Source organism: Spodoptera frugiperda, chromosome 23 (genome assembly GCF_023101765.2).
Source record: "Spodoptera frugiperda isolate SF20-4 chromosome 23, AGI-APGP_CSIRO_Sfru_2.0, whole genome shotgun sequence".
NCBI lineage: Eukaryota > Metazoa > Arthropoda > Insecta > Lepidoptera > Noctuidae > Spodoptera > Spodoptera frugiperda.
In genome coordinates this window covers 6,289,302-6,314,391 of record NC_064234.1, presented here as the reverse complement: position 1 = coordinate 6,314,391, position 25,090 = coordinate 6,289,302, and the positions used below count along the sequence as shown (strand labels likewise).

The 25,090-nt window shown below is 35.4% G+C and overlaps 2 protein-coding genes across 2 annotated transcripts; one reads left to right on the top strand and one right to left on the bottom strand.

Annotated features, from left to right (window-relative positions):
* Nucleotides 1–16,596: 16,596 nt before the first annotated feature.
* LOC118266925 (7SK snRNA methylphosphate capping enzyme bin3) lies at nucleotides 16,597–21,108 on the bottom strand. The gene is made up of 5 exons (XM_050702923.1): nucleotides 19,646–21,108; nucleotides 19,147–19,337; nucleotides 18,321–18,670; nucleotides 17,861–18,085; nucleotides 16,597–17,770 (listed from the first exon to the last, which is right to left on the bottom strand). Exons 1-5 carry the CDS (start codon nucleotides 20,692–20,694, stop codon nucleotides 17,189–17,191), a joined length of 2,397 nt encoding a protein of 798 aa, XP_050558880.1. The 5' UTR covers nucleotides 20,695–21,108; the 3' UTR covers nucleotides 16,597–17,188.
* A 489-nt stretch (nucleotides 21,109–21,597) lies between these two features.
* LOC118267109 (protein claret segregational) lies at nucleotides 21,598–24,697 on the top strand. Its single transcript, XM_035580904.2, has 3 exons — nucleotides 21,598–21,706; nucleotides 21,887–21,943; nucleotides 22,433–24,697. The coding sequence occupies exons 2-3, from the start codon at nucleotides 21,935–21,937 to the stop codon at nucleotides 24,326–24,328; spliced, it is 1,905 nt and encodes a 634-aa protein (XP_035436797.1). The 5' UTR covers nucleotides 21,598–21,706; nucleotides 21,887–21,934; the 3' UTR covers nucleotides 24,329–24,697.
* Nucleotides 24,698–25,090: the final 393 nt, after the last annotated feature.

Genomic DNA, 25,090 nt, shown 5'->3' with positions numbered 1-25,090 from the left:
TATAAAGGTTTTAATTCGTACGAGTATCTTTATTTTAAACATTCTAAATTACTTTCAATGCGTAAAATATCCAGTAAGAGTGGCCGTCGGTTGGATGTAGCGGTTAAACCGAAAGGGATTAGGAAAGATTTGTAGATTCGAAGCCGGTACCCTTCAGGCATTATAAATTGGAGGCGAAATTTTCAGCTGTTATCCGAACGAGAAACAATGTTTTTAGAGGCAATACAGAAAAAGAAGTAAGCATGCGTACAAAGTGTTTGTTACCTGGTTTTTATAACGAGATATTTGTACATATATTATTACACAGGATGTAAAGGAAATGCTCCCGAAAAACGCCTCACTTTTCTAATAATTTCGGTCCTTTTTTTCTCTGTAATAACTCCCAACATCTATCTATCAACACACAGCGTAAACCAGTGGACGGATCGGACTGAAAATTGGCATGCAAGATATTATGACGTAGGCATCCCCTAAGAAAGGATTTTGATAAATTCCATTAATAATAATACTCCTAAACGCGAACGAAGACGCGGGTAAAAGCTAGTCGTTTGTATAAATTCCCGCCAATTCAAATCATTTATTTATTCTTCTACTTTTTTCCATAATTTCCAGCTTAAAGTGCAGAAAATTATCCATTGGGATAACTGAGGATTAAAAGTTCGCTTTTCAATTTACGATGCAAATGAGAGCTCCGGGTTTTCTTCCAACATTTATTAAAATATTTTAATTGCATTGCAACAGATGGCTTTTAGGAAATGTTTTTATCCAATCAAAATTAAATACATATTTTAAAATGTAGACGTCATAGGTGGAAATGTAAGCGAATGTAACGTTTTTCACATAATTCTTGTGAACATTTAAGGGGATAGTAACCATATTATACAGTTCACTACCTATCGCTAATTTAAACATTCGATGATTCGAAGCCCTCTTATATACTTCAAATTCACAAGGCCCTTAAAATCTCTTTATCTTTCGAACTACGAGTCATTTTGTTATGTAAAAATGATTTTTACGTATAAATTGCAATAATGCAGTAAGTATAAATTTTATACACTTGGTATTTCGAACGAAAAAATCTAATGACTTGTTAATTTTAAATTATCGGCGTCAAACTCTCGACAACTAAGCATTGCAGAGAGCATTGCAGTACCTTAAGTACAAATTTTGGACCATTTGATATTTAGAACATTCAATAAATCGAAATATTTTAAGAGTCCCTCCAGTTTCAAATTAACGAGAGTCGACTGTATGTACTAACTTTAAGTTTGTTAATTTCTAAAGAGTTTCTCACTCTCTTCAAAACATACTACCTACACCAAAACTTAGTATGGTACCTACAGGGTATGACAATGAATATGAAATGGATATATGAGACCGCTAGATCTTAGCCACGAATTATACAGTAGGTCATCTCACTGGAATATAGAACTTTTACTAACTACGACATTCATAATTTAGGTACATATAAGCCGACCCACACCACACAGGATTGACCCGGCTATATCATAAATCTGCAACAAACCGCGAAGGACAGCAATGTCCTATAAAGTTTCGGTGCACTACAGCGTGGGGATTATGGTAAGACCCCTTTTAAGGAGAGGTGTTTATTCAGCAGCGAAACAATACAAATGGAAATCACTGTCCCGCGACATAGTTTGTAAGAAAAGTATTTTGTCCTCGATACATCAAACAAATACAATCCATTTGACCGACCAAAATAAACACAACAATTATTATTTTTAATTAAACGAACTACTCTCGCGCTGTTTCACCTACTTTGCTCGGTTCCTATTGATACCCTTTAACTTTTCTGGACAAATCACCTATCTAACACAAAAAGAATTATTCAATTCTAGTAGTTTCGGAGATTAGCGTGTTCAAACAAGAAACTCTTTCAGTTTTCTGTATTAGTATTGATTTATACACACATGTAGCTGACCCGACGAGCTTCATACCGACTTAGTATCAATAACTATTATTGTAGGACACATAAGAAAAGAATATTGGACATATTTTTCTTTTTCGTCGATACATTTTTTGTCGAAAATCCCGTAGCAAAGTAACAACAGCTTAGTAACCCGCTGGACAAATAGCTATGCTTTACTTGAGGACTTTTCTCCACGACTCAGCGAACATTATCCCGTCCCAATAGTCCTTCGAACGCGTATAAAAGTCATTATGAGTAGTTTCAAACTAGAAATTCTAACAAAGGGTTAAACCTAAAGTGTTGTCTCATTCCGGACTCATATTAGAGGTTATATAGCAACCATAATGAACTTCTATTACAAGCAAATATTCGTTGCCAACCAAAACTTAGTTGGAAAGTTCATTCAAAGCCATGAAGTAACTTTTAGTCGCATTCCAAAATATATGATGTGTTTGTGGGTAAATTGAATCCCTTAGAATAGTAAAGCGGTAATTGTGAGACTGGTCAATTCTAATCTTATTATTATTCCTACTAAATGTTAAACCAATGGACATATTTAAATGAAACTTCCAGTAAAAAGTGTTTACAACAGCACTTCAGCATAAGTTACAATTTATAAAGTTTCATATAAAGTTGAATTTTCAAAACTACCTATTATGCTTTCACTTTGACTTTCAAAAAGTTTGCAAAATGCTGCTGTGACACAATATCCGTTCTTAGAATTATTCAGGTGACTGGGATACGCAAAACGGCAAAGATGGCGGCGAATGGACGTTGTTTACCTCGTTAGTCGCAAGTTGCACCTCGTTTGTGTTCCCCTAACTCACTTTTGAACTTGAAAAGTAAGGGACTGTAAGTAATAAATCAAATTAAAACTAACTAAACTAAGTTAGTTGCAAGTTGTTATAAGATTAGCTTTGTAATTGATACGTATTATACATTTAAACTACTAAATATAAGATTGTTCAATGAGTACTTTGTCACAAATGCTAATAAACTGGGTATTTGGCATAAATTAGTTATGCAGTTTAGCTAGATAACCTCGTACCTATTAAATTCCTACTGAAACAACGAATAATAAGTAAATAATTACCATTTCCAGTTATACCCCCGCTCCACTGGGTGCTACGTACGCTGGATTATTTAGAGATGTCCCATTAGTAGTAGTTTTGTAGTTGCTAATAGCAATTTATTCGTGCTGATGGTACTTATAATACTAGGGTGAGTATTCCACATTGTCTAATTGTATTCCTAAAAGCTAAGTGACAAAAGTGCCTAATTAAGGATTAATTAAAATAAATGCTTTGGCTTTGAGTTTGACATTCTCAAAAGTTATTTTCAAATGTCCCCAAAAAGGTACAAGTTAATTAACTCTTCGAAAAACATTACAAATTGATACAATGCATTTTTACATTCCCGAACAACATTTTAATTATAAAGAAAATTAATTCACTTAGTTACAAAGTCATTTATTTACCGTTCCCGATTAAATTCCCCTAAGTAACAGGGACAAAGTTGGTACAATAAATTCTTCCATGTTCGACGGCAAATTGAAAAAGAAAGATTATCCAGTGAATCATTTGTTTAAAGACTTATAAAGTTCCATAAATAAATGTATTGGTTCTGAAGTTATTTGTTGGTGAAGGAAAATGTCTAGTTCAATAGGCAAGTATTTGTGTATGTTTTCTTGAGGAAAACGTATTGTATAACAACGAATTTTGTAGATAATAATACATACATATATAGACTTTACATCTTATCAGTTTTTTCGGCTAACATTCCTGGTTGACCAGTCAGCCAACAGGCGTATATTAAAAGTAGGTATTATAAGGGTCACTTTCCAAAACGGGCGTATTCGTGTGATCGCTATAGCGCTTTTCAATAGATATTTAATGGTAATTACGTATGTATCTCATTGAAATTAACAAAAAATTACAATTTGGACACGAATACGCCTTCACACGTTTTAGAGATTGGCCCTAAATTGAGAATTAATTATTGTTGAAATTACTTCAAAGAAAATACTCACTCCATACATTTAATAACATTGAAACTTTTAGAATGAGTGTAGGTACATACTTTTTGCAAGTCATTACGGGCTAGGGGTGTCACTATCCAAGCGTAAAGCCACATAATATGGCCGCTGTTCATTCAAGCTTACTCCGCACGAAATTCTTTTGCATTGCGAAAACAACATGGCCGCCCTTCTGACATTATGTCCTAGAACATTTTTGTATTTCGTTTTTCACTTGTTCTTTTTTTTATATAGCGCTAAAAGTGCTGCGTAGTGCCTGGGGCGAAACATCGCATCAGCTTTTATTATTATTAGTATCTTGATACGATTTTCGGAAAGGGTATGAAAAATTGGAGTGCCTAAAATATATGAATTTCAGTCATAACATGACATACTTTTATTAAAAATAATATTAAAAATAAAAGTATTACTTATAAAAATGTACAATGTATCGAGACACATAGATACTATTTTAGGTCCAATTTGAATATTTTAAATCTCTACACTACTAAGGCACCGCCTCTCCAGTTTACTCAATCCCCAAATCTCCAACAATCCTGATATCATGAACAATAAACAATTACCTATGAGTAAATACGTATAAATGAAACGGACGAAATGGATGGAATCGATCAAACCAGAATGAAGCTTTCGACCTCAGAATTGCATGTAACCGCACATTTTTGGTAGCATTGTAAAATCGTTTAAATAAGGATTGAATAATTATTCTATTGAACTATAAGACAAGTAAAAGTCACCACCATTTAACATAACCTCAATTTATCTTGGTCACGAAATACAGAAAATGCTACCTAAGTAGACAATTAGACGTATTCTATATTAACATAACGAAGATCGATGTAACAAACCATAGCACAAAATATTTATAAAAATCAAAAGTTGTCCTCATGCTCGACAAATGGCATTGGGATCGAAATAGATCGCGCTATAGTTTCGTTACATCGATTTAGTTAGGGTGCGCTAATTTGCATGCCAACTGAGAGAGATATACAAAAGCATCGACATCGGTACTAGCTCCACCTATACCTAGTTCAATGCATATATCAACCTTAGTCAAGTACATAGTGGTTTCATTTAAAAACCCCGGAGATCAACCCTTAAGCGCCATCCCCGGTGCTTAACACTTGTCCTATTCTAAGTTGGAACAACCACTAATCCGAATAGAGCTCGAAACTACTAAACATTATGCATGCCATACTCAAAAATCCATAAGTAGGTAAGACTCGACCCCAACTTCACACCTAAACCTATCCTTAATTTATTATCCATTAATGTTCATTAATATACTGACAGTGTAAGAATAGTATGACCACGTCAACATCAGGGCTAATAAACAACTATGCGTAGGTTTAAATACTGAAAAGATGCACGTCATAAGAGTATCAAGTATCATGAAACTCGAACTCCAGACAATAAGTAAAATATATTCAGACAATAAGAAGTAGTCTTAACATGGTGTCTACTTCAAAGCTGACAGCTCTTTCAGACAACATACAAGAATTGTATAGACTTACGTAAAGTTCTTTTGAAATGAACCTGTGATGTTGTTCATGTATTTTTTCTTTGCTTGATACTTTTCATGTAAACTCTTTTTGTTTCTAGATATTGATTTTATTTTGTGTGATTGCATTGTTAGCCGAGTGGTCCTAAGGGCGACTGCCGGGGAACGGGTTTTGGGTTTAATTCGGGCAAAGTATTTTTCGGTCTGTCTGAAAATGTGCACTTCGGCATAGCATTCAGAGCCAAAAGGTGAGACGACATTTATTTATTTCATACTTTATAGTAGTAATTTGAGTGCAATGATGGGTCTTATTTTCTTATTATTTATTTGATTTTACTTTATTTGTCGCCTTTTTTTCAATATTTTGTTCTTCAATACAACTGGAAATATGTCCCAACCTCTCAAGTTCACGATTCTACAAAATTCAAACCAAAGATTCTCTTCAGCGATTTTACCTAAAGTAGCTAAACGTACCATTAGATTCTAGCGTCCATTTTAGATCATAAACCAAGATCGAATGTTCGTGTTACCGGAGCCATTAACTTGGTGAACGCAGAGATAGCAAGCAGGGAATCCATTGTCCCCAAACCGCAGACGACAAGGCTAAAAGCCCGACATACCTATCCTATGTAAATTGTCCAAATGTAACCAAACATGTAGGTAGGTAGAAATTGTAACTGGTCGACTTGTTTACACGTTATATTGAAATTGAAGAAAGTACTAAACTCATTTTTAAGGCATCAATCCACAACCAATAAACAATATGTGTAGATCTTTGTCTGTCTATATGTCATGTAGGTATGTTTGAGTACAGATCACACAAACCCTGCTACATGAATCTGTATGGAATTCGGTAAAGAAATAGAAGATAGTCCAGGGTTGCATATTACCTAATTGCTACCTTTTGTTCATCATAGAAAATCATTTTATCTAGTAAGTAGAGAAAACGTTCAATAAAATTCCAGAAAATATACAAAGACTCTGTATTTAAATGTCACTTTATTTTTCCTGTGTTGCAAATTCCTTATTTACCTAACAATGAACGCAAACAATATTAAAATGAAATGGACTTTGTCGATGCCACTTTAAGCCATTTACTTAGTGGTTGCACTTTATTTAATTGTGTAATAAATCATCGTCACACCTACATAACAATATTCCCTATGGGAGCTACATGGGGACAGAAGTGTGCTTACAAGTTACAGTGGGGTACATAATATTAAGTTAACACCTACATTTTGTCAATAATGACTTCAATGAAGTTATTGTGGGCAAGCCAGTACAGCGTTTGATTGAACCAGACTCTGAAATGTCCTCAACTTGCTCTATCCACATCACGATTCGAGTGAGTACGATTTTCGAGCACAGCAGTCATGCCTTTACCAATTCATTCACCATGACATAAAATATATTATGTCATTTAGGGTAACCGATAATCTATAGACCAGACACATTTTTACGATATTTCAAACAATAGAAGAGCCATAACCACACACGTAACTCTGAATTCAATAAGAGCCAGCCATTACTTGAGTTTCAGTAAGTTTGGACCACGTTTTATCAAACTGTTTCTATAAAAATATCTCTCAAACAAATACGAACCATTGATTACAGGCACCCAAATTGTAAATGAAGACGAACGACTGTGAATTTTCGTCTAAAGTCCTTTTTTATTTATGTATTACATAAAAAATATTGTGTCAAAAATTACCCAAAAAGCAAATACGATAATCCCATATCTTTGACCACAAACACACTTATGTAACAACACGCAACGTCACGCTTTTTATCCCGAAGGGGTAGTCAGAGGTAGTTATACAATGTACACCCATTTTTCACCATTTATGTTATAAGTCCCCTGTAATAGGGGGTTAGCCTATTGCTATATACTGCACAATTCCAGACTGCGTGCTACTACTGAGAAATTTTCGAAAATCCAGGCAGTCTACAGACACAACAATGAGATCAAAAATCTAATCACATAACATCTCACCTATATTCTTACACTACTTTTTTTAAGTGAAATCTACTTCAACAAGTCTTTGCTCAGTTAATTGATTGCAGGCTTTGATTGAAAAGTTATTTTTCCTTCTTCAATCATGGCGTCAACACTCTCTTTGCGTTGCTCGTTGGACCAGAAAAAGTCATCTATAACTAATGGCCTTGCTGGAAATTGGTTCAGTTGTTACGGCGCTTGTGTAGTACCTGTTGAGTTTTCCTTTTTTTGTATTGGTAAATTACATTTTAATTGTATGTTTTATATTTCCAGGTAATTCGATTTCCGCAATTCTTTGTGTGGTCCACAAATTGTTGTTTCGAGTCTGGGTGTCACGTGTATATGAACTTGTATGTTTGTAAACGCACCCACGGCACAAAAGAAAATCTTAGATTAGAGCGTGTCCCCTTCTAAAATGTTAAAAAAAAAGAAAAAACAATTTGATCCTTGATGTCCAAGATTGAGATAGCACTCTTTGAGGATAATGGTTATGAAGATTGCTTGAAATCCAACAAGCCAGCACCAAAAACAGATTTTATTCAAGAAATCACTTAAGAATTCCACACGTTCATTAAAAGCAATTTAACCGAAACGTAACATCTAATAAAACGGAGTCAACGTTCAAATGAACAAAGTTTCCGAATAAAATATCAGTGGAGTTTTACAGTAGCAGAGTTACGAGCAATATTCAGCTGAGATTTATATAGATTGTGTCATAAAAGTGCACAGTGCAGCGGTGCGGTACGGTAACGTATAAACGAGCGGCGACTGAACTTCTAAATTTCTAAGTAAAATGCAATATTACGCTGACGATAATCCTAGAACAGAGGAGCAATTGGACGCGACGAATAGAGCGCTTCGAGCGCTTTAAAGCGATGCAAGCTGAATTGTTGAAACGACAATAACGGAATGCTTTCGTCAAATATATTTTTCTGATGTAAGAAAATGTAAGGTAATATAGTGTTTGAAAGAAAGTTTGTTGATATGACTTGATGAAATTGTAGTCTGCACAATCTAAGAGATCAACTCTGACGTTTGTTAGTGTATGTAACGCTATACCTTACTATGAACGTTCAGGAACGTCAATATAAAAAGTAAAAAAAAAAACATTATTATTATAGGGTTCCCTCTATCTGGCAGAATTTTAATGCTCCGAAATTTGTTTGGCATAACACACTTGGCAGAATCTTCTTTAAACGAATATACATATGGCATAAAAATCATTTAATATAATTATTGTTTTGTCGAATGTTTATATGTCCGAATTTACAAAGGCATACTTTTAAGATGGTAGAATTTTATTTCGCATAATTACGTTTGGCAAAGCTTAATTTTGCATAATTTTGTTTCACATAACGTTTATTTAGAGCGACGATTGTTTGGCATAATTTCACTTGGCATATTAAGAAGATGGTAGAATAAAAGTTAGTGAAGTGACAGGACCGAATCGCTGCAAAACCGACTGCACGTAGTCTTGTTTGTCCTACCCCTAGAGTGCAATTTAAAATCGCGTGGGGCCGCCGGAGCCCCGCAACGCCGGAGCCGTGACAGAAACCATGCTTGCTTGCATGCTGTTTGCTTGCTGCATGCTTGCTTGCATGCTGCTTGCTTGCTTGCATGCTGCTTGCTTGCTTGCTTGCATGCTGCATGCTAGCATGCTTGTTTGCTTGCTTGCATGCTGCATGCTTTCTTGTATGCTGCATGCTTGCGTGATAGATGAGTCTTTCAATTATTATGGATATTAAAAGTATGCCAAAAGACGATTCTAACTGTGAACATTCTGAGATATGATGGTTCTACTTTTTAATTATTATGGTTATGAAATTTATGCCAAAAGACGATTCTGACAGTGAACATTCTGCAATATGATGGTTCTACCTTTCAATTATTATGCGTATCAATTTATGCCTAAAGATGATTCTGACTTATAAAATTATGCGTTTTTAATGTATTGCAAATGATGGTATACCAAATGATTTTCTGCGAAATGAAGTTTCTGCCATGCGCCATGCTTGTTATGCAAAATAAAATTATGACCAAAAAAATTCTACTAATAAAGGTAGACCCATTATTATATGAATTATAGTATGAAAAAACAACATTACTCGGACAGTTACATAGCTCAGTTTTACATAGCTCATCAGTGGAAACGGTCTAGTTTTCCAGCTTAGCTATAACATCTTCGTAGCATAATTACATAGCATATCTCTGGTGTCAAAGCATCATTATACAAATTACTAATGAAAACTGGATGTTAGATCGAAAATGTGCACTTTGTATATCTTTTCGGGATCAAGAGACGTGATATAATGCCTACAATACCTACTTCAATAATCACAATAAGTGCTTAAGAAAGTAGACAAATTCACAATTGGTTTCTAAACCAATCTTCGCTAAAAGGATGTAGTGATTTCCTTCACACAGTTTTATAGACCACACTTGTATGTAGTGATTTAATCAAAGGCTGAGTAGCTGTTTAAGTCGAGTTGATCGTGTAAGCTGAGTGTCAAATGGAATGGAAGTACCCACTTAACCTAGATACTGGGGAACAAATTACTGGAATTGTCACTCTACGCTTGTAAATATAAAGACTAAAGCACCAGTAGTTCTTCTAGTTTACTAGCATCCGTGGTATTCTTATAAGACATATAAAGACTAGATAGAGTTCTATGGGGTCATTTGAGGTTTGATTCTCAGTGTAAGTGTGTGTAATGTTATGGAAAAGAATACGATATGAGTTTGTTTGTTTGTTTGTAATAAACTTTTATTGTTTGTGTAAAAGCAATTGTTTGTGAACTTTTATAAGTAGATATGTCTAGGTTCAACAATGAATGCTTGTGTGTGGGAATATCATCGTGTTAAACCATAGTGGAAGTAAATAATATCTTTATATAGTGAAAATGAATTAAGCAGTAGGTACAACAACAGTTTTGTCTGCTCACTCAGATCATCCTAGCCTAGTTGAGAGACTACAGATACTTTTTAATGTTATACCTTAGATTTATTAACTTACTTATGATATAGTACTAAGAATATTATATGTGTGAAGCTCCTTCATAAATATTATTCTTTAATACATAGGTATTAGACAACTACCTAATAACTACCTGGGTACTCATAAGAAAATGAGGTTCCATAACATCTTAAGTACCTATTTACTTACTTTCTTAATTAATTCGAATCCGATTCTACATGAGAACCGCAGCGCAGTAAGTTGGATGACAATCGGACGCAGTTTGCAAGTTCCACGCTATTTGAACTGGCACCATCTTAGCAAACATATCCAAGTTTTTAATTAAATAATGTGAGTTGGTGCGTCTATTTGTACTTTCAAAGACTTCTTAGTTGGTCTGGTGCTTACAATCGCTGGTATTTAACTAGCGAACTGTTTTGGGTACCTATTATTCCTATTAAATTACTATTGAGTTTGTCCAAATACTTTATAGGTACCTGGTAGCACACAATTAATAGTGTCCGTGACATGACCTTCTTTTTTGAAACTAATAAAAAGTAACTTTATCGACTCCTGTTTCCTTAGTACAAGTTTGCTTTACGTAATTTAATTAAATAAAAAATTCTGTTAAACATAAAGTAAATTTGTACTAAGGGTACTTGGAGTCGAAAGAATAAAGGACAATACTTACATATTGTAAAATGTATCTTCGTACGACCAAATCATTGCTAAATTAATGGACTCTTCAATTATTGTAAACGCTGCCATATTGCAGATAACAGTTGCTACCGAATTTTGGCGCAATGCCATTTGCAACTTTTATAATTGTGTCAACTATGTATAAGTGTTGTTCAATCGTCAAATTCATTTGTGGATAAGCACGTTTCTCTTTTGCTGAAATAGCACTGAGTGTGGTAAAAAGTTTTTTGGAGTAGGTACTTAGATTTCAGTTACAGCATGGAGCTTTAAATTGGGCCTAGTGTTGTTCAACTATTTTTAAAGTACTCGGTAGGTACCTACCCACGTCAACCTATATAGGGGACTGATGAAGTGTGAAGGATATTTAAACACGCGATTGTACTTATGATTACTAACAACTTTCCCAAATAAACTTCTTTTTATACTGATTAGTTTTATTTTAATCACAATAACAAAATTTCACGCGCACGCCTGCTCAGGTATATAGGTACTGTAGAACTTCATCGTATGAATATCGTCGTATATACCGCTAGCAACGTTAGTTAAAATGTTTTATTTATTGGGTCCCAACATAACCTGTTATTTTTCAAACCCACATATTTAAAAACAATGTGGCTAGGGGGAAAGTAATATTCCGACCCCTTTACAAAGTTAACGTGGAGAGACTGGGGTATCCTATATTAATAAAATTTAGGTCAAAGTTTTTTCTCGTCTGTAGGTAGGTACCAGCCAAACGTTATATCATCAACCTCCACAGGTAAATATGTCACTTGTTTACCTTTGAAAATATAAGTATGTATATTAGAAATGTTCAATCATATGATTGAAAGTCTAAAAGATTTTTTGTGCTCTTGAAGTCCTATATTCATTCATTATTTATTATTTAAATATAATGAAGGTACTTATTTTCTTCTTTCGTCTTTATATATGTACATACTTACGTAGGTATATAGATACATAACGTAATATATAATCCATGCTGATTTGCTTTTTTATACTCATTTAATCTTCCTTCTTTCACGCTTCAATGAGTAGGGACGTCGTTGCATTAACTAGTTTCCGATGAAACGGACGCTGCCTCATTAGAGAACATCCATTTAGGTCATTTTAGATTGTTCGAATTTGTGGTACCTACATACCACTGCTTTGATTGCATGGAGGTTCGATATTTCAGAGTATTTGGTACGTTCTGTTTAATGAGTTCCGGGAGTGGTTAACAGCAACATTTCCTACATAGAATCAATCAGTAAACCTATCAGCGAACATTCATTGAATCATAATTCGACGGTTGAAAGGCTAATTGAGCTAAGCGAATTTTTTTGCGATATATAATTAAATGCATATTCGGAATCAGTGATTTTGCTCCAGCGAATGATATATATTAACTCAATATCGCAAAAAAATGTCGCTTGGATCAATAAGCCTTTCAACCGATTATATATATATCTACCTATAGATATCTATCTACTTACCAAGAATCACTCGCAAAGTCGGTAGCGAAAACACTCGCTTATGCCTTTTTCCGACTTTCAATAAAATCAGAATAATCTTGGAAGTTACTATAACTTATAATGTTATGTGTTACCATCAAAGAATACTTAGGAACCTACGACACTTGAAACCTCATAACCACTACCTACTTAGTACTTTCTACACGATTTTATCTCAAAGAGTACCTAATTTGGACACTCATACTAATATCACTTTCGTATCCTTGCTATCTAGTTGAAGAAGATATTTCCTCTTTTACATAATATCTAAGTAGGTAGGTACGTAACCCACTGCCAATGATACCATCAGAGAAATTTGAAATTATCTATTCTTACCTCAATAATATCATAATTTTAATGCTTCTGCTGCTGAACATAGACCTCCCACAAAGTAGCTATTTACTCATGCAACTATAAATTTTAATTCAAAATCCCGATATAAGAATTAATTAAGTATGTACACCAACATAATTATAGAATATTGATAAAACATATTATTAAGTAAAAGATAACCAACAGTTAACCATTCTATTGTAGGTAGTTACGGCAATTTTAGATAAGTGACCAAACAGTTTAGTTTTTCTGGAATACTCGAAATGGATTCAGTTCACGATGAAATTGATGAACGACGCTCCCGAAAAACATGGCTTCTACTTTATTTTAAAAGTGACGGCTGACAATATTGATTCCCTGGCAAAAGTTATCGTTTTATTTGAGAAACATTGAAACAAATATTAGATAATTATTTTACAGTTATAAATACTACTTATTAGCTTTCCGGCTGATGATGATGATGATTAGCTTTATCATAAACATTTTAATTATTGCCAGTTAAGACTACTTAAGACACACTAGAGTTAAAAGCTAACAATAAAAAATCAACTCCATTTTCAGATCTAAATTCAATCATTCATTGCAAATTAAAGATTAGGTAAGTTAGGTACCATGTGTAGTTCATACTTTACATGATTCAAAAATCCTAAATACCTTTGCAAGCGCCGAACACCGGGAACCAGCATACCAGTCAAGGGATTAAGATCCCTCTAATTTACTTTCTGATCGATTCAATCACAGTCGCCCGTTTCAATTTGAGGAGTCAACTACACAGAGCAGATATCGTAGTAGCGTAGGTATCTATGTATCAGCAAAATTGCCTGGATACCTTTAGTGCCTATTTTCCGTTGCACGTTAGTTCAGGCATTCGAATATTAAACTAGGTGGAATGTGACGATGGCGCTTCACATGATTTTTTTCTGTAGATACACTTTAACAGTAGGTATAGCATAGGTACTGCATACAGTAGCTGCCCTCTATACTTATTGGCAGAATTTAGTTTATCGAGGTAGGTAAAACTAGAAAATCTATTTTAAGAATATAGCAGTTTGGAGCGTCTTAGTGCTATGTGCATTATGTGCAATCGTCTGTAACTAAACTACACTAGGTAACTTTAGGCATTTATGTATCTAAGTACGTAATAATATATATAAACACGTGGCCAATACTTTTGCAAATAACGTTAATGTTCTACTTTTACAAAATTCCTGTAGGTAACCTAGTTCTGCCCTACCATACCAACTACATATATAAACCGACCTTTAGGTCCAAGGTCAACTACCAACCGGGACTTCGTGTTGGCTTGTCCATCAGGATCGAATTCCTGATTACCTGAGGCTACCTATACCTTCAGGTACCTAGGCTTTATTGTATCTAGATTTTGTACCTAAGCCTAAATATTTGGTTCATTACATGTTTACGGATTCTGGGTTAGTTTCACATTACGGTAGGTACTCTCAAGGTTTAGTACTACTAACTGTTATTACCTACCTAAACAATACCTAACTAAGGTAATTACTAAAAATAAAATTCCTAAAAATTACCAAAGCCATTTTTTTTAATCCAAAGTCCACAAACTATACAAAACTTTTGCCTAGGTACTGCAGTGCAGAGTTTAAACGTAGGTACAGTACCTACCTACAAAAATCAGAAGTGCTTTTTTTTGGCGCACAATTGGGCCAATGCATATCTGCATTAGGTACCTAGATTGCATTATACATAAATCCTTTGCAGTAATGGCGAGCTCATTGCATAGGTAATACAATAAAGATAAATGAAAATCCAATAACAATAAAAAAGAATAACAATAGCTACGTGGGAGGTAAATCCAAAACCTACGCTCAGCAGTTAATTTGATTGCCTCTATTAGTTTAAAACAGCAATATCTAGCATTTATACAGTCAAGTACTAACGGTAATAATCATACTTAAGCCAGGTAGTTGCTGTGGTCAAACCTTTTCAGATCGCGTAGGTAGGTTAGAACGGTATACTTATTCAAATAGGTTCATAACACTTTAGCAAGATTTTCTAACTATGAAAATTAAATCGCTGTTTTTTAATTAGCGAATAGCGATAGGTATTGTTTTCTTCTTTTAATAGTACAACATTACTTTCAATCACAAGACCTTGTTGGTCGAGTGAGCGCAAGTGCGACTGCCGGACAAAGTCTCGGGTTCAAATCTCGAGTCGGGCAAAGTATTGCTGGGCTTTTTTCAGTTATTCGAAAATTTCAAATATGTAATAGGGGGTGAGCCTATAAGTACCAACTTATAACACAAATGGTGAAAAGTGGGTGCACATTGTAAAGTGGCATTACGTGGCGTAATGTGCACCTCTGCACACAATTACGATTAAATGCGGTGACGATACGACGATGTACAACATTACGCGCCTCTACTCTCTACCTTCCTTTCTGTGGAATAACTGGTGTAATATTTATCAATATATCATCAGACCTACAATGACTACACTCCTACATGCATAGATACTATTTATCATGCATAATAATATTGTTCTACCGACTTTGTTTATAGAACTTTGCAATGTAGTAACGTTAGCGATAAGCTTCCTAGCTACGGTTATTCACCTCGTGTGAACGTGTTTAAAGTTTATTACGTAGATTATAATAATATAGGTACTGAACATAACTTCATTGCGAATATACTGCAAATGTTACTGCAATTGTTGCAATTAGCCACATTTATTAAGTTCTATTGTTTCTTATTGTTTTATAGGTACCTATGAACTTCTTTACGAAATCTGAATATTTTTATTACCTACGTCTACTTATTTGCATTCGAAATGTAGAATAGGTAAACACCTACATATATTGTCTGCCTATATAGTTTAGTATAAAAAATACACAAAGCAAAATGGACGAAAGTCATAAATAAATAAGACTGGTATGTATTTTTAAGTTGATAACACTGTTGGTCGGTCCGCAAACCAGTTTGAGAACCAGGTCAAAACAAAATTATTGTTTTCCTTTATTGCTGTTAAACATTCATTCTTCAAATTTGATGGAATTGGAAATAAAAATAGGCATTATAATAGTAGGATAAGTTTCCAATAGGGAATTTAATCTCGATGAAGATTATAAATACAATCCCATGAGCTCTCGCTTGAGCCCCAATCTCGCGAAATTTGCATTCCCTTGTTTCCAATTGTTTTCGTCCCGTAATCTATTTTACCCAACCAGGTGAAATGACAACTTTTCAATGCTTAAATTACCCAAGGAATGAAAGGAATTAATTCGTAGAATTAAATTAAATACGTCTATTAAGGTCGAATGAAACAAGAGGAACAAACAATTTTAGAAATCACGAACACAGTACGTATTACTGTATATCGTATGCACGCTGTAGCACTCATTATCATAGCAGACGCGTAAACACGACGCAATTAACGCAACCCACTTTTGTAAGAGCCGTCTGCAGAATAACCGTCTCATACTCTCACACGTAGCAATGTACAATCCACAATCAAATAGCTCCCCAAGAAATGTTTGTACAGGGCCTAACCGGTTATCAACGCGTTTCCTTATCAATACCACAATTCCCAATGAATTACATCAATTATTATTTTAACCTTTTGCGTGTACTAACAAGTTTGTACTAGAATTATACCTTTGTACAACGTTACATAAATAAAACACAATATTGTTATCAATACAATTATTCCAAGATTGGCATAGATTGTTCTTTATTGTCCACTCGTTTTTGGATACAGCTACTTTACTTACAAATTATAATGTATACTGTAATAATAACTTTATGGGAAATCTATGATTTTGAGAATTACAAGATGTGCCATTTGTATACCGGCCTATATAAAAACAAACAAAAACAAAGTTGCTGTACATTACGGGTACGCAGTTGGGTGAAATAAAAACACCAGAATAGATTAATGTGCGGTTATAATATTATAAAATACTTTCAGCCTATCGAAACATAATCCTATGGGTTCTAATCGATATTTACATAGAAATATGAAAGGCGGGAGGACATTACAAATCTAAAAATGAGTGCCGGCAATATCCCGTGCCTGCCGACGCTCCTTTACACCGGTTACTTATTATGCATGTTATCGTGAAAACAGTCAGTAAAGGCTCGCGTGCTCAGGTTAAGATCCATGCCAACCAGGTCCCGAGCTGGTGCATGAATTATTGTATACTCTTTAGAGTTCACAGACAGTCCTAACCTCGAATTTAGTGATTAATATCACATTTATAAGTTCCGGTCACTTCTAAACTTAAACAAACGCACCGCTCTGCGGTGACTTATCATCATGAGGTCGCGGCTCAGGGAAACCGCGAGCAGATAGTGGATCCGGCGCCGGGGAAGCGTGCGGGGCTGGCGAGGCCGCGGGCGAGGCGGCGGGCGACGCGCTGCCCAGCGGGGACGGCAGCGTCGCGTACACCGTGGGCCGCGGGGGCTGGTACGACGGCGCGTATGAATCGCTACGGGGGTTGTAAAATGGCGAATCATCGGCGGAGCAATCCAGATTAGGAGAATACGGCGTCGCAGCGCCGCAGGAAGGCGCATCATCACTGGGCCGGTAAGCGGGCGCCACGGGCGCGTACACCGTGCGGCGCGGGGGCTCGGCCTCGGGCCGGTGGTGCGACGACGGAGCGTACGCGTCCGACCAGCGCGCCTTACTCGGCGTGAAGTCGCCCTTTATATACAGTTGTATTGGCCGCCGGAATCCTTTGCTTGCATGCTGAGGTACACCCAGTATGCAACACTTGCTGAATCCGACTTCAGGTGACAGCAAGTAATCGCGAAATTTATTCGGGAATAACTCAATTGAGTTAAAGTTTTCATATATTGTAGGCTGAAACAAAATAAAAATAACAATTAGTCATCTATTGAAAGTATATCAACGATTTTTAAATAAATTTGTAAAAGAGAAGTAGCAACATACCGTTAGACGCTTCTTTTTCTTATAACTAGCCCAATTTTGTGCTTCTAGCACCAGTTTTCCGCCGGGGCGTAGATCGGCAAACATTTTTCGGAAGGCACGCTTGAGGCCCGCGTCGCCCCAATTTAAATGCATCCACTTGGTGGTAGACAGGCACAGGATCAGATCGAACTGAGGACTGTCAGGGCCGCTTCCGACCGCGACTTCCTCGCGAGGAACATAATTTCCCTGAAACATATTAACGTAAGATTAATACTCATACATTTAATAATAGAGATGACATGTAGCATCATGCATCATACGCGCGGAAGATCGACATGTCGTGACATGTCGTGTTGCGCAACAAGACAAAACATAGTGAAATAATAAGTGAGTGGTACAAAATGGCTTTAAGTACGTAATATTTCAACATTAGTAATGAGATGACAGTTTATTTCGTCATAGGATGAAATAACTAACGTACCTGCTTAAACGTAACGTTGAAAGGGAAAACAGGTGGCGTGACTTCTGAGGTCGAGTCACCAAGTGGTCCATACAACATGGTCATTGACATGGGGAAGAAGCATTGGCCTTGTTCTTGTTTCTGAACTGCTTTCCTATTCTTTCGAGGCCTTCGCATCCTTTTTGCAGAGACCTTTTTCAAGTCGTCGTGTTTGTCGAGTTTCTGATCAATGCTGCAGTCTTCACACTTGTCTTCCTTACACTTATCACAATCTCCTTTTTTATCGTCATCCAAGTCCATTTTTTTGTCGTCATCCCGCTTTTGTTCAGTTGGTACTGGAATGAAGGACCTCAGATTCTTTCTTGCTCTCCCTGAAATAGGATAATAATTTTATTAGTTATTGTATGATAATAATAATTATAGTTACTCCAAGGTCATTAATTTATGGGAACTAATTAATGTAATAGTAAAATAAATGTGTATCTCCTTGCCTTACCACAATATCAAGTAATTATCTAAGTTCAATGAATTCAATGTTGTATTTTTATTATCCTCTTTGTTTTACAATAGTTAATGCAATTAAAAAATCAGAACAAGACTTTTATTGAGAATGCTTTTTATGATTCTGACTACAACTGATAGTTCTATTATAGTACCACTTATACTCTACATTATGATGACAATAATTCTATGAAAATTTCTAAATCACATAGTATTTGAAGTAATTGGATGGCAGCCAGAAGTGAATAGCACCTAATCAGGTTAAATCAGTGACCTATATTTGTGTGTGTATGCAATTTTGTATTTATAATTTGTGGTAGATTACATGTATGTGGTTGTTACATACCTATGAGCACTGGATCGATGTCCATCCCAACAACTGACCGGGCACCTAGTGTCCGTGCCACTGCTACAGAAATATGGCCCACATTACATCCAATATCCAACACATCTTTGTTCTGGAAGAGATGTCTGTGCATCTCAAATACTTGCAGCCGAATATCCATGTTAGCATTCAAGTTCCGATAACCATAATACCTGTAACCATACATTAATATTATTAAAATCTGACACAAAGACCATAAGATATATTATTATGCTTAAGATATTTAGTTGCTCTCCTTGGAAAATAACGTTTTTGAATTGTTAAGACATATTTATTCATACGGTTTACAATAATAATGAATGACAAAAGATTTATTTAGAGGTCAAGCTGTTGTCATGCAAATACTTCCAGCTGGCAAAATAACTGACAAATAAGAGAACTCTTCAGAATCTTGCTCCTCTTTTATTATAACTACCCTCTCCCCTTACTAGGTAACACATAAAAGAAACTGGTTACTGACCTGTCATAATTACCATACTGATATCTTGAATTTTTGGGGTGAAACGTTGGAAGTTTTTGGTCTTCATCAGAGATGCTCTTTAGTTTAGTGCGATGTGGTGATGCTGGACGCTCTGGTGGTGCGGTCCGCTGTTGGGGTCGCGCCCGCATCCATGCTCCTGGCTGAGGCACTACTGGGCTTACAATCTTATCTAATGAATCCATCCTGCGCAACTTCTTAGGGTCTTTGACTTTCTGAGAGTTATTATCACTGTCACTACAAGATCTTTTGCGTGACTTGCATGCAGATGTGGATGGTTCTGGAGGTGGTGGCTCTTTGATGCCTTCCACAACCACTTCAGGAGGCTCCTCAGTAACAGGAGATGTGTTGTCAGTTGTGCGTCTCCTTAGTCGTGCCTTCTTGCGTGGCTTGCGTTGCTGCATCTCCAGTCTCTTCTCATACTCCTCATTATCTAATGGCTCCATTAAATTTAATGGATCCCTTATGTTTGGTGGAATTATGACATCGATCTTAGCCTTATGCCGAGGTGGTGTAGGTAGAGGTGAAGATTCTGGAGTAACTGCATTCATAGCTCTATTGATATCCTCATCCTGAAGACTGTTCAGGTTTAAGGGATCTGATATATTTCCACCTAGCAAAAATTTGGTAGGTGGTATAAAAACTTCCTTACGCGGCCTCTTATGTGGTAGGAAAAACTTGGAGATTGATGGAAAGCTCTGAGCCCTCTTCCTTCCTTGTTTGAACTTCGTACCAATGTAATTCACGCGCCGTATGGTACTTCTATCAGGGTTGTCCTTGGCGGGTGTATGACCTTTTTTGCCATGGCGAAATTTCTTTTTCGTCTTTTTTGAAGTACCCACACCTGAGGCATCGCCTTCTTTGGAAGTGTTGGCATCACACGAGTTGAGAGCACTGGTCTCATTAACATTTGATGATGTTTCCGTAACATCGCCTAATTCTGTCTCTGATATCTCACCAGCTGTTTCATTATCAGCATTGTCAACCACGTTGCTTTCACAAGCAATCACAATTTCTTCCGGACTACCCATTACGTATGTGTACCGTAACAATAACTACATGATAAAACAATAAATAATTTAAAAAGTCAAATTTACCGCCACTTCACTTCTTGCAAAATCTACAAGGACATCCGTCAATGGTGATAAACAGTTTAACAATGCGGTTTGTTTTTATTATTACTTGCCACTGAGACGTATACTTGAACGATATAAGAAAGCTTTGAAACGATTAAAAGAAAATATTTCACTTTACACTTAAACACACCATGATAACTATCCACTTTTCAAAATTATACACAGCACTTCGCACAATACTTTGATAGGATAGCAATGGCAATTTGATTTCATTTGTTTTAGTTTTCATATACTATTATGACTCTGATAGGACGTTAACCTAAATATCTTATTGGTTAAAATACATATGGTTTGCGCAAGTGACCAATCAAAAATAGGGTCAGAGCCCGACACTTTTCCGCTTTCATGAGGAAATAGAAGATACAAGAACAAACTAGAGTTGCCAGCCTAAATATTATCAATTACTACTAATATTCTCGCTGTACTTACTAACAAAATTGAACATACTAATATCAAATTATATTCATAAAACTTTGTAACAATTATTATTTTCACACAGGTTGTAATAAAAATAAATTTATAGAGTTTTAGCCATTGTTTAAATCGCTTTTTACACATTTTTTTCTAACCATATGCTTGGTATTATTAGTGCAAGTTTATTCTAAGGTAATTTCAATATAAGTTTATGAAATGAATAAGGACTTTGGAGTTCAAGGATAAAAAGAAATAAAACAATATTATATAACTTTATCTGTTAATAAATCACATGTTATCCAAACATTTTATGATGTTTTGTCTCAAAAGGGTAGAGTCTAGTTCTTCAAAATTTATTTTTAAATGTTGTAACATTTGACACTACTAAGCGTCAGGAATAGATTTTGAATTTTGAATAGAAAATATCCGTTGTCGTTCGTGTTGACAAATGATTGTTTGAAATCAACGGAAGACGAATAATTAAAGAAAAATTGTAAGTAATTACTGCAGTGGTGGTTAGCTAAACTATTCTCATAGATGACCTCATTATATTGTGTGTGAAACAGTTATATATCGTGTATCTACTAAAAATAATCTGTTTTATGCATCAGAATTATGTTCAGTGCGTAGTGACCAGTATTTTTTGTAACGTAAGTCTTAATTTGTGTTTCAGAATCGTCTATATTTTGTGTGCTACGAGTAAATTGGCGTTTACACTGTGATGAATAAGGTAATAACATAGACGTGGTATTATTTTTCTAAAACTTATATTTCTCAAATCTTGATGAAGTGCTGAGAAAGCGCGGGCTGCAGTTAAATGCAGATGTATTAATAGTATTTTTACTAATTATTTGTAAATTGTCATGGTTTATGCGACATGTATTTGAAAACACTGCTTTTTGTAGAAGAAGGTAGACTGCTGGGATAATATTTACAAGTTAGCTAGTTGATATTTTTTTTACTCTTGGTATTTGTTTGATATGGACACGTTTAAACATGTTTTTGTGGTACCTGTATCTGTATGGATAATTAAGCTGTGCATTTTGATCTTACTTTTAGTGTATCCTGTCAAGAATATTCAGATATCACATCAGTTACTAAACATTTTGTTGTCAAAACACTTAAAAAACAAAACAAGAAGTTATTATGACTTTATAAACTATTATCTTCTAATGAGAAAATTATTATAAAAGTAATTTCTCTTATTCTTGAATTCCAGATGTCTCGAATACCCAAAATGCCACCGGTGACAGCCACCAAAGAAAACAAGCCGGGCTTGCCAAATCGTCGTCCATTGGCTAGAACCCTGGTCAGCACTCTGAGTGATGCTGACAAGAAGGATCTTTTAATTAATCATACAAAGCCTGCACGCACTGGCCCTTCAACAGTAGTTCCAGCTCCACGTTTGAAGAGATCGGCAACTGCACCATCTGCTGTTGCTGTTCCTCCTCCAAAAGTAAATAAGGTTGAAAAGAAAGTAACTGTAGCTCCTAAAATAGCACCATATGACTACAAAGCAAGATTTAATGATTTGCTGGGAAAACACAAGAACATGAAAAGTGAATTTGATGACTTGAAAGAAAAACACATTGAAGTTACTGACAGTTATGAGAAGACTAAGGATTCTGTACAAAGCTTTGTGACTGAGAGGGATAGATTAAAAGAGAATCTGCTAAAATCTCTAACAGAATTAAGAGAAAAATCTGCAGAATATGATAAAATGAAAGTAGATTTCGATATTCAGAAAATGGAAAATGAAAACTTGCAGCGCAAAACTGTGTTATTAGACGAAATCACTACTAGTCTCAAACAGAAGACTGCTGAACTTGATAAGGTACAATTAGAATTTGATGCTTTATCTCGACAACATAAAAGTCTGCAGGAGGAGACAGAAGCACTGAGAGTCTTGACAGATAGTCTTAAGAAGATATCTATACAATTTGACAAATTGCAACTTGACTATAAAGAAGCTCAAGAGACTATTGCTAAATATAAGTCAGAATCAGAAATACTGCACAATATTTTAGCTGCCATGCATAAAGAGCAGAGAGACTTAAGGAATACTATTCAAGATTTGAAAGGTAACATTAGAGTATACTGTAGAATTAGACCTCCACTGGAATCAGAACAATCTAAACCAAGATATAATCTCAATGTGCTTGATTCTTGCTCTATAGAAGTAGAGAAAGTTGAACTAATGAACTCCGTCAGAAAAGGAAAGCCACAACATGGTTTCACATTTGATGGTATTTTTACACCACATGCAACTCAAGAAGATGTGTTTGCTGAGGTTTCTACAATGGTCCAATCAGCATTAGATGGATACAATGTGTGTATTTTTGCATATGGGCAAACAGGATCTGGTAAAACATACACTATGGAAGGTGGCTGTGGAACTGAACAGTATGGAATCATACCAAGAGCTTTCAACATGATATTCACGAGTATGGAAGATTTGAAAAGGATGGGCTGGGAGGTAACCATAAAAGCATCTTTCTTGGAAATATATAACGAAGTAATCTATGATCTGCTGAACTCCAGCAAGGATCAAGTAACACATGAGATAAAAATGTCTGATTCAAAGGGAACTGATGTGTATGTATCGAATTTGAAGGAAGAGGAAGTTAAGAATTCACACGATTTTATCAGGCTGATGATATTTGCCCAACGTAACAGACAGACAGCTGCGACGCTAAATAATGAGCGCAGTTCGCGATCTCACTCAGTCGCCCAGATCAAAATATCGGCGATACATGAAAAGCGTAAAGAAAAATATACAAGTAACTTGAATTTGGTGGATCTGGCTGGTTCAGAAAGTGGGAAAACTACACAGCGCATGGAGGAGACAAAACATATTAACAGGTCTTTATCAGAGCTGTCTAAAGTTATCTTATCACTGCAGACCAATCAGTCTCATATACCATACAGAAATTCTAAGCTGACCCACTTACTGATGCCCAGTCTAGGAGGCAATTCGAAAACACTTATGTTGGTAAATATCAATCAATTTGATGAATGCTTCAGTGAGACACTTAATTCCTTACGCTTTGCCACACAAGTTAATAACTGTAGAGTTGTTAAAGCCAAAAAGAATATAACCATGTTTGACTCATAAGACCCACCTCATATAAAATGTTATTTTTGAAATTGACATGATCAGTTATTATTAATTTTATCTAGTTATCTAACAAAATAGAAGAAAGTTGTTTAAAACTTTAGGAAATAGTGGTCATAGTGATTATGATGATTTAAACTTTAGATATGACTACAGTTTTAGACGTAAATATTTTTCTTTTTCACCTATTGTTAGCTTTTATGTTTTAGAGGTGTTTGTACACCGTTTTAATCAGTAATTTGACTAAAATAGTGTCTGTTTTATTTAATTTTCAATAGTTTTATGTCAAACAATAATGTTATAATTATGTATTTAGTTTTCATGTGTAATTGTATTGTTTATTGAATATAATATACTTAAATTAGTGTATTACTTTATTTTATTTGAATCGTCATCGTTATGTCCAGGTTGTGCTTAATACCTACCATACTCCTTGAATGTTGGATCTGTACATCAGCAGGCTCAGCTTGAGGTTTACTTACCACCCTATGGAAAAACACATTGTTATCCAAATTAAGGTTACATTTTTCTTCCAAACGACGTATCACAATCATCAATACAACGCCTGTATCAAAATAGCTCTTATAAATCTTACATCGGAAATTGGTATGTAATGTAGCCGTTAGATGGCAGTAGCAGTTCTAAATAATTAAGAAACACGTATTTTTTTCATGTTTCATCAAATAGGAAGCAAGCTCCACAGATCTTACGCGGGGATTGTGCGGTCCATGGCCCTCTATGGGGCCCCGGTGTGGGCGCCAA

Coding starts and splice junctions, on each gene's coding strand:
- LOC118266925 (XM_050702923.1), bottom strand. CDS start 20,694: ATGGGTAGTCCGGAAGAAATTGTGATTGCTTGTGAAAGCAACGTGGTT. Junction 19,338..19,645: donor CAGTATGGTAATTATGACAG/GTCAGTAACCAG, acceptor GTATGGTTACAG/GTATTATGGTTATCGGAACT. Junction 18,671..19,146: donor CATCGATCCAGTGCTCATAG/GTATGTAACAAC, acceptor ATCCTATTTCAG/GGAGAGCAAGAAAGAATCTG.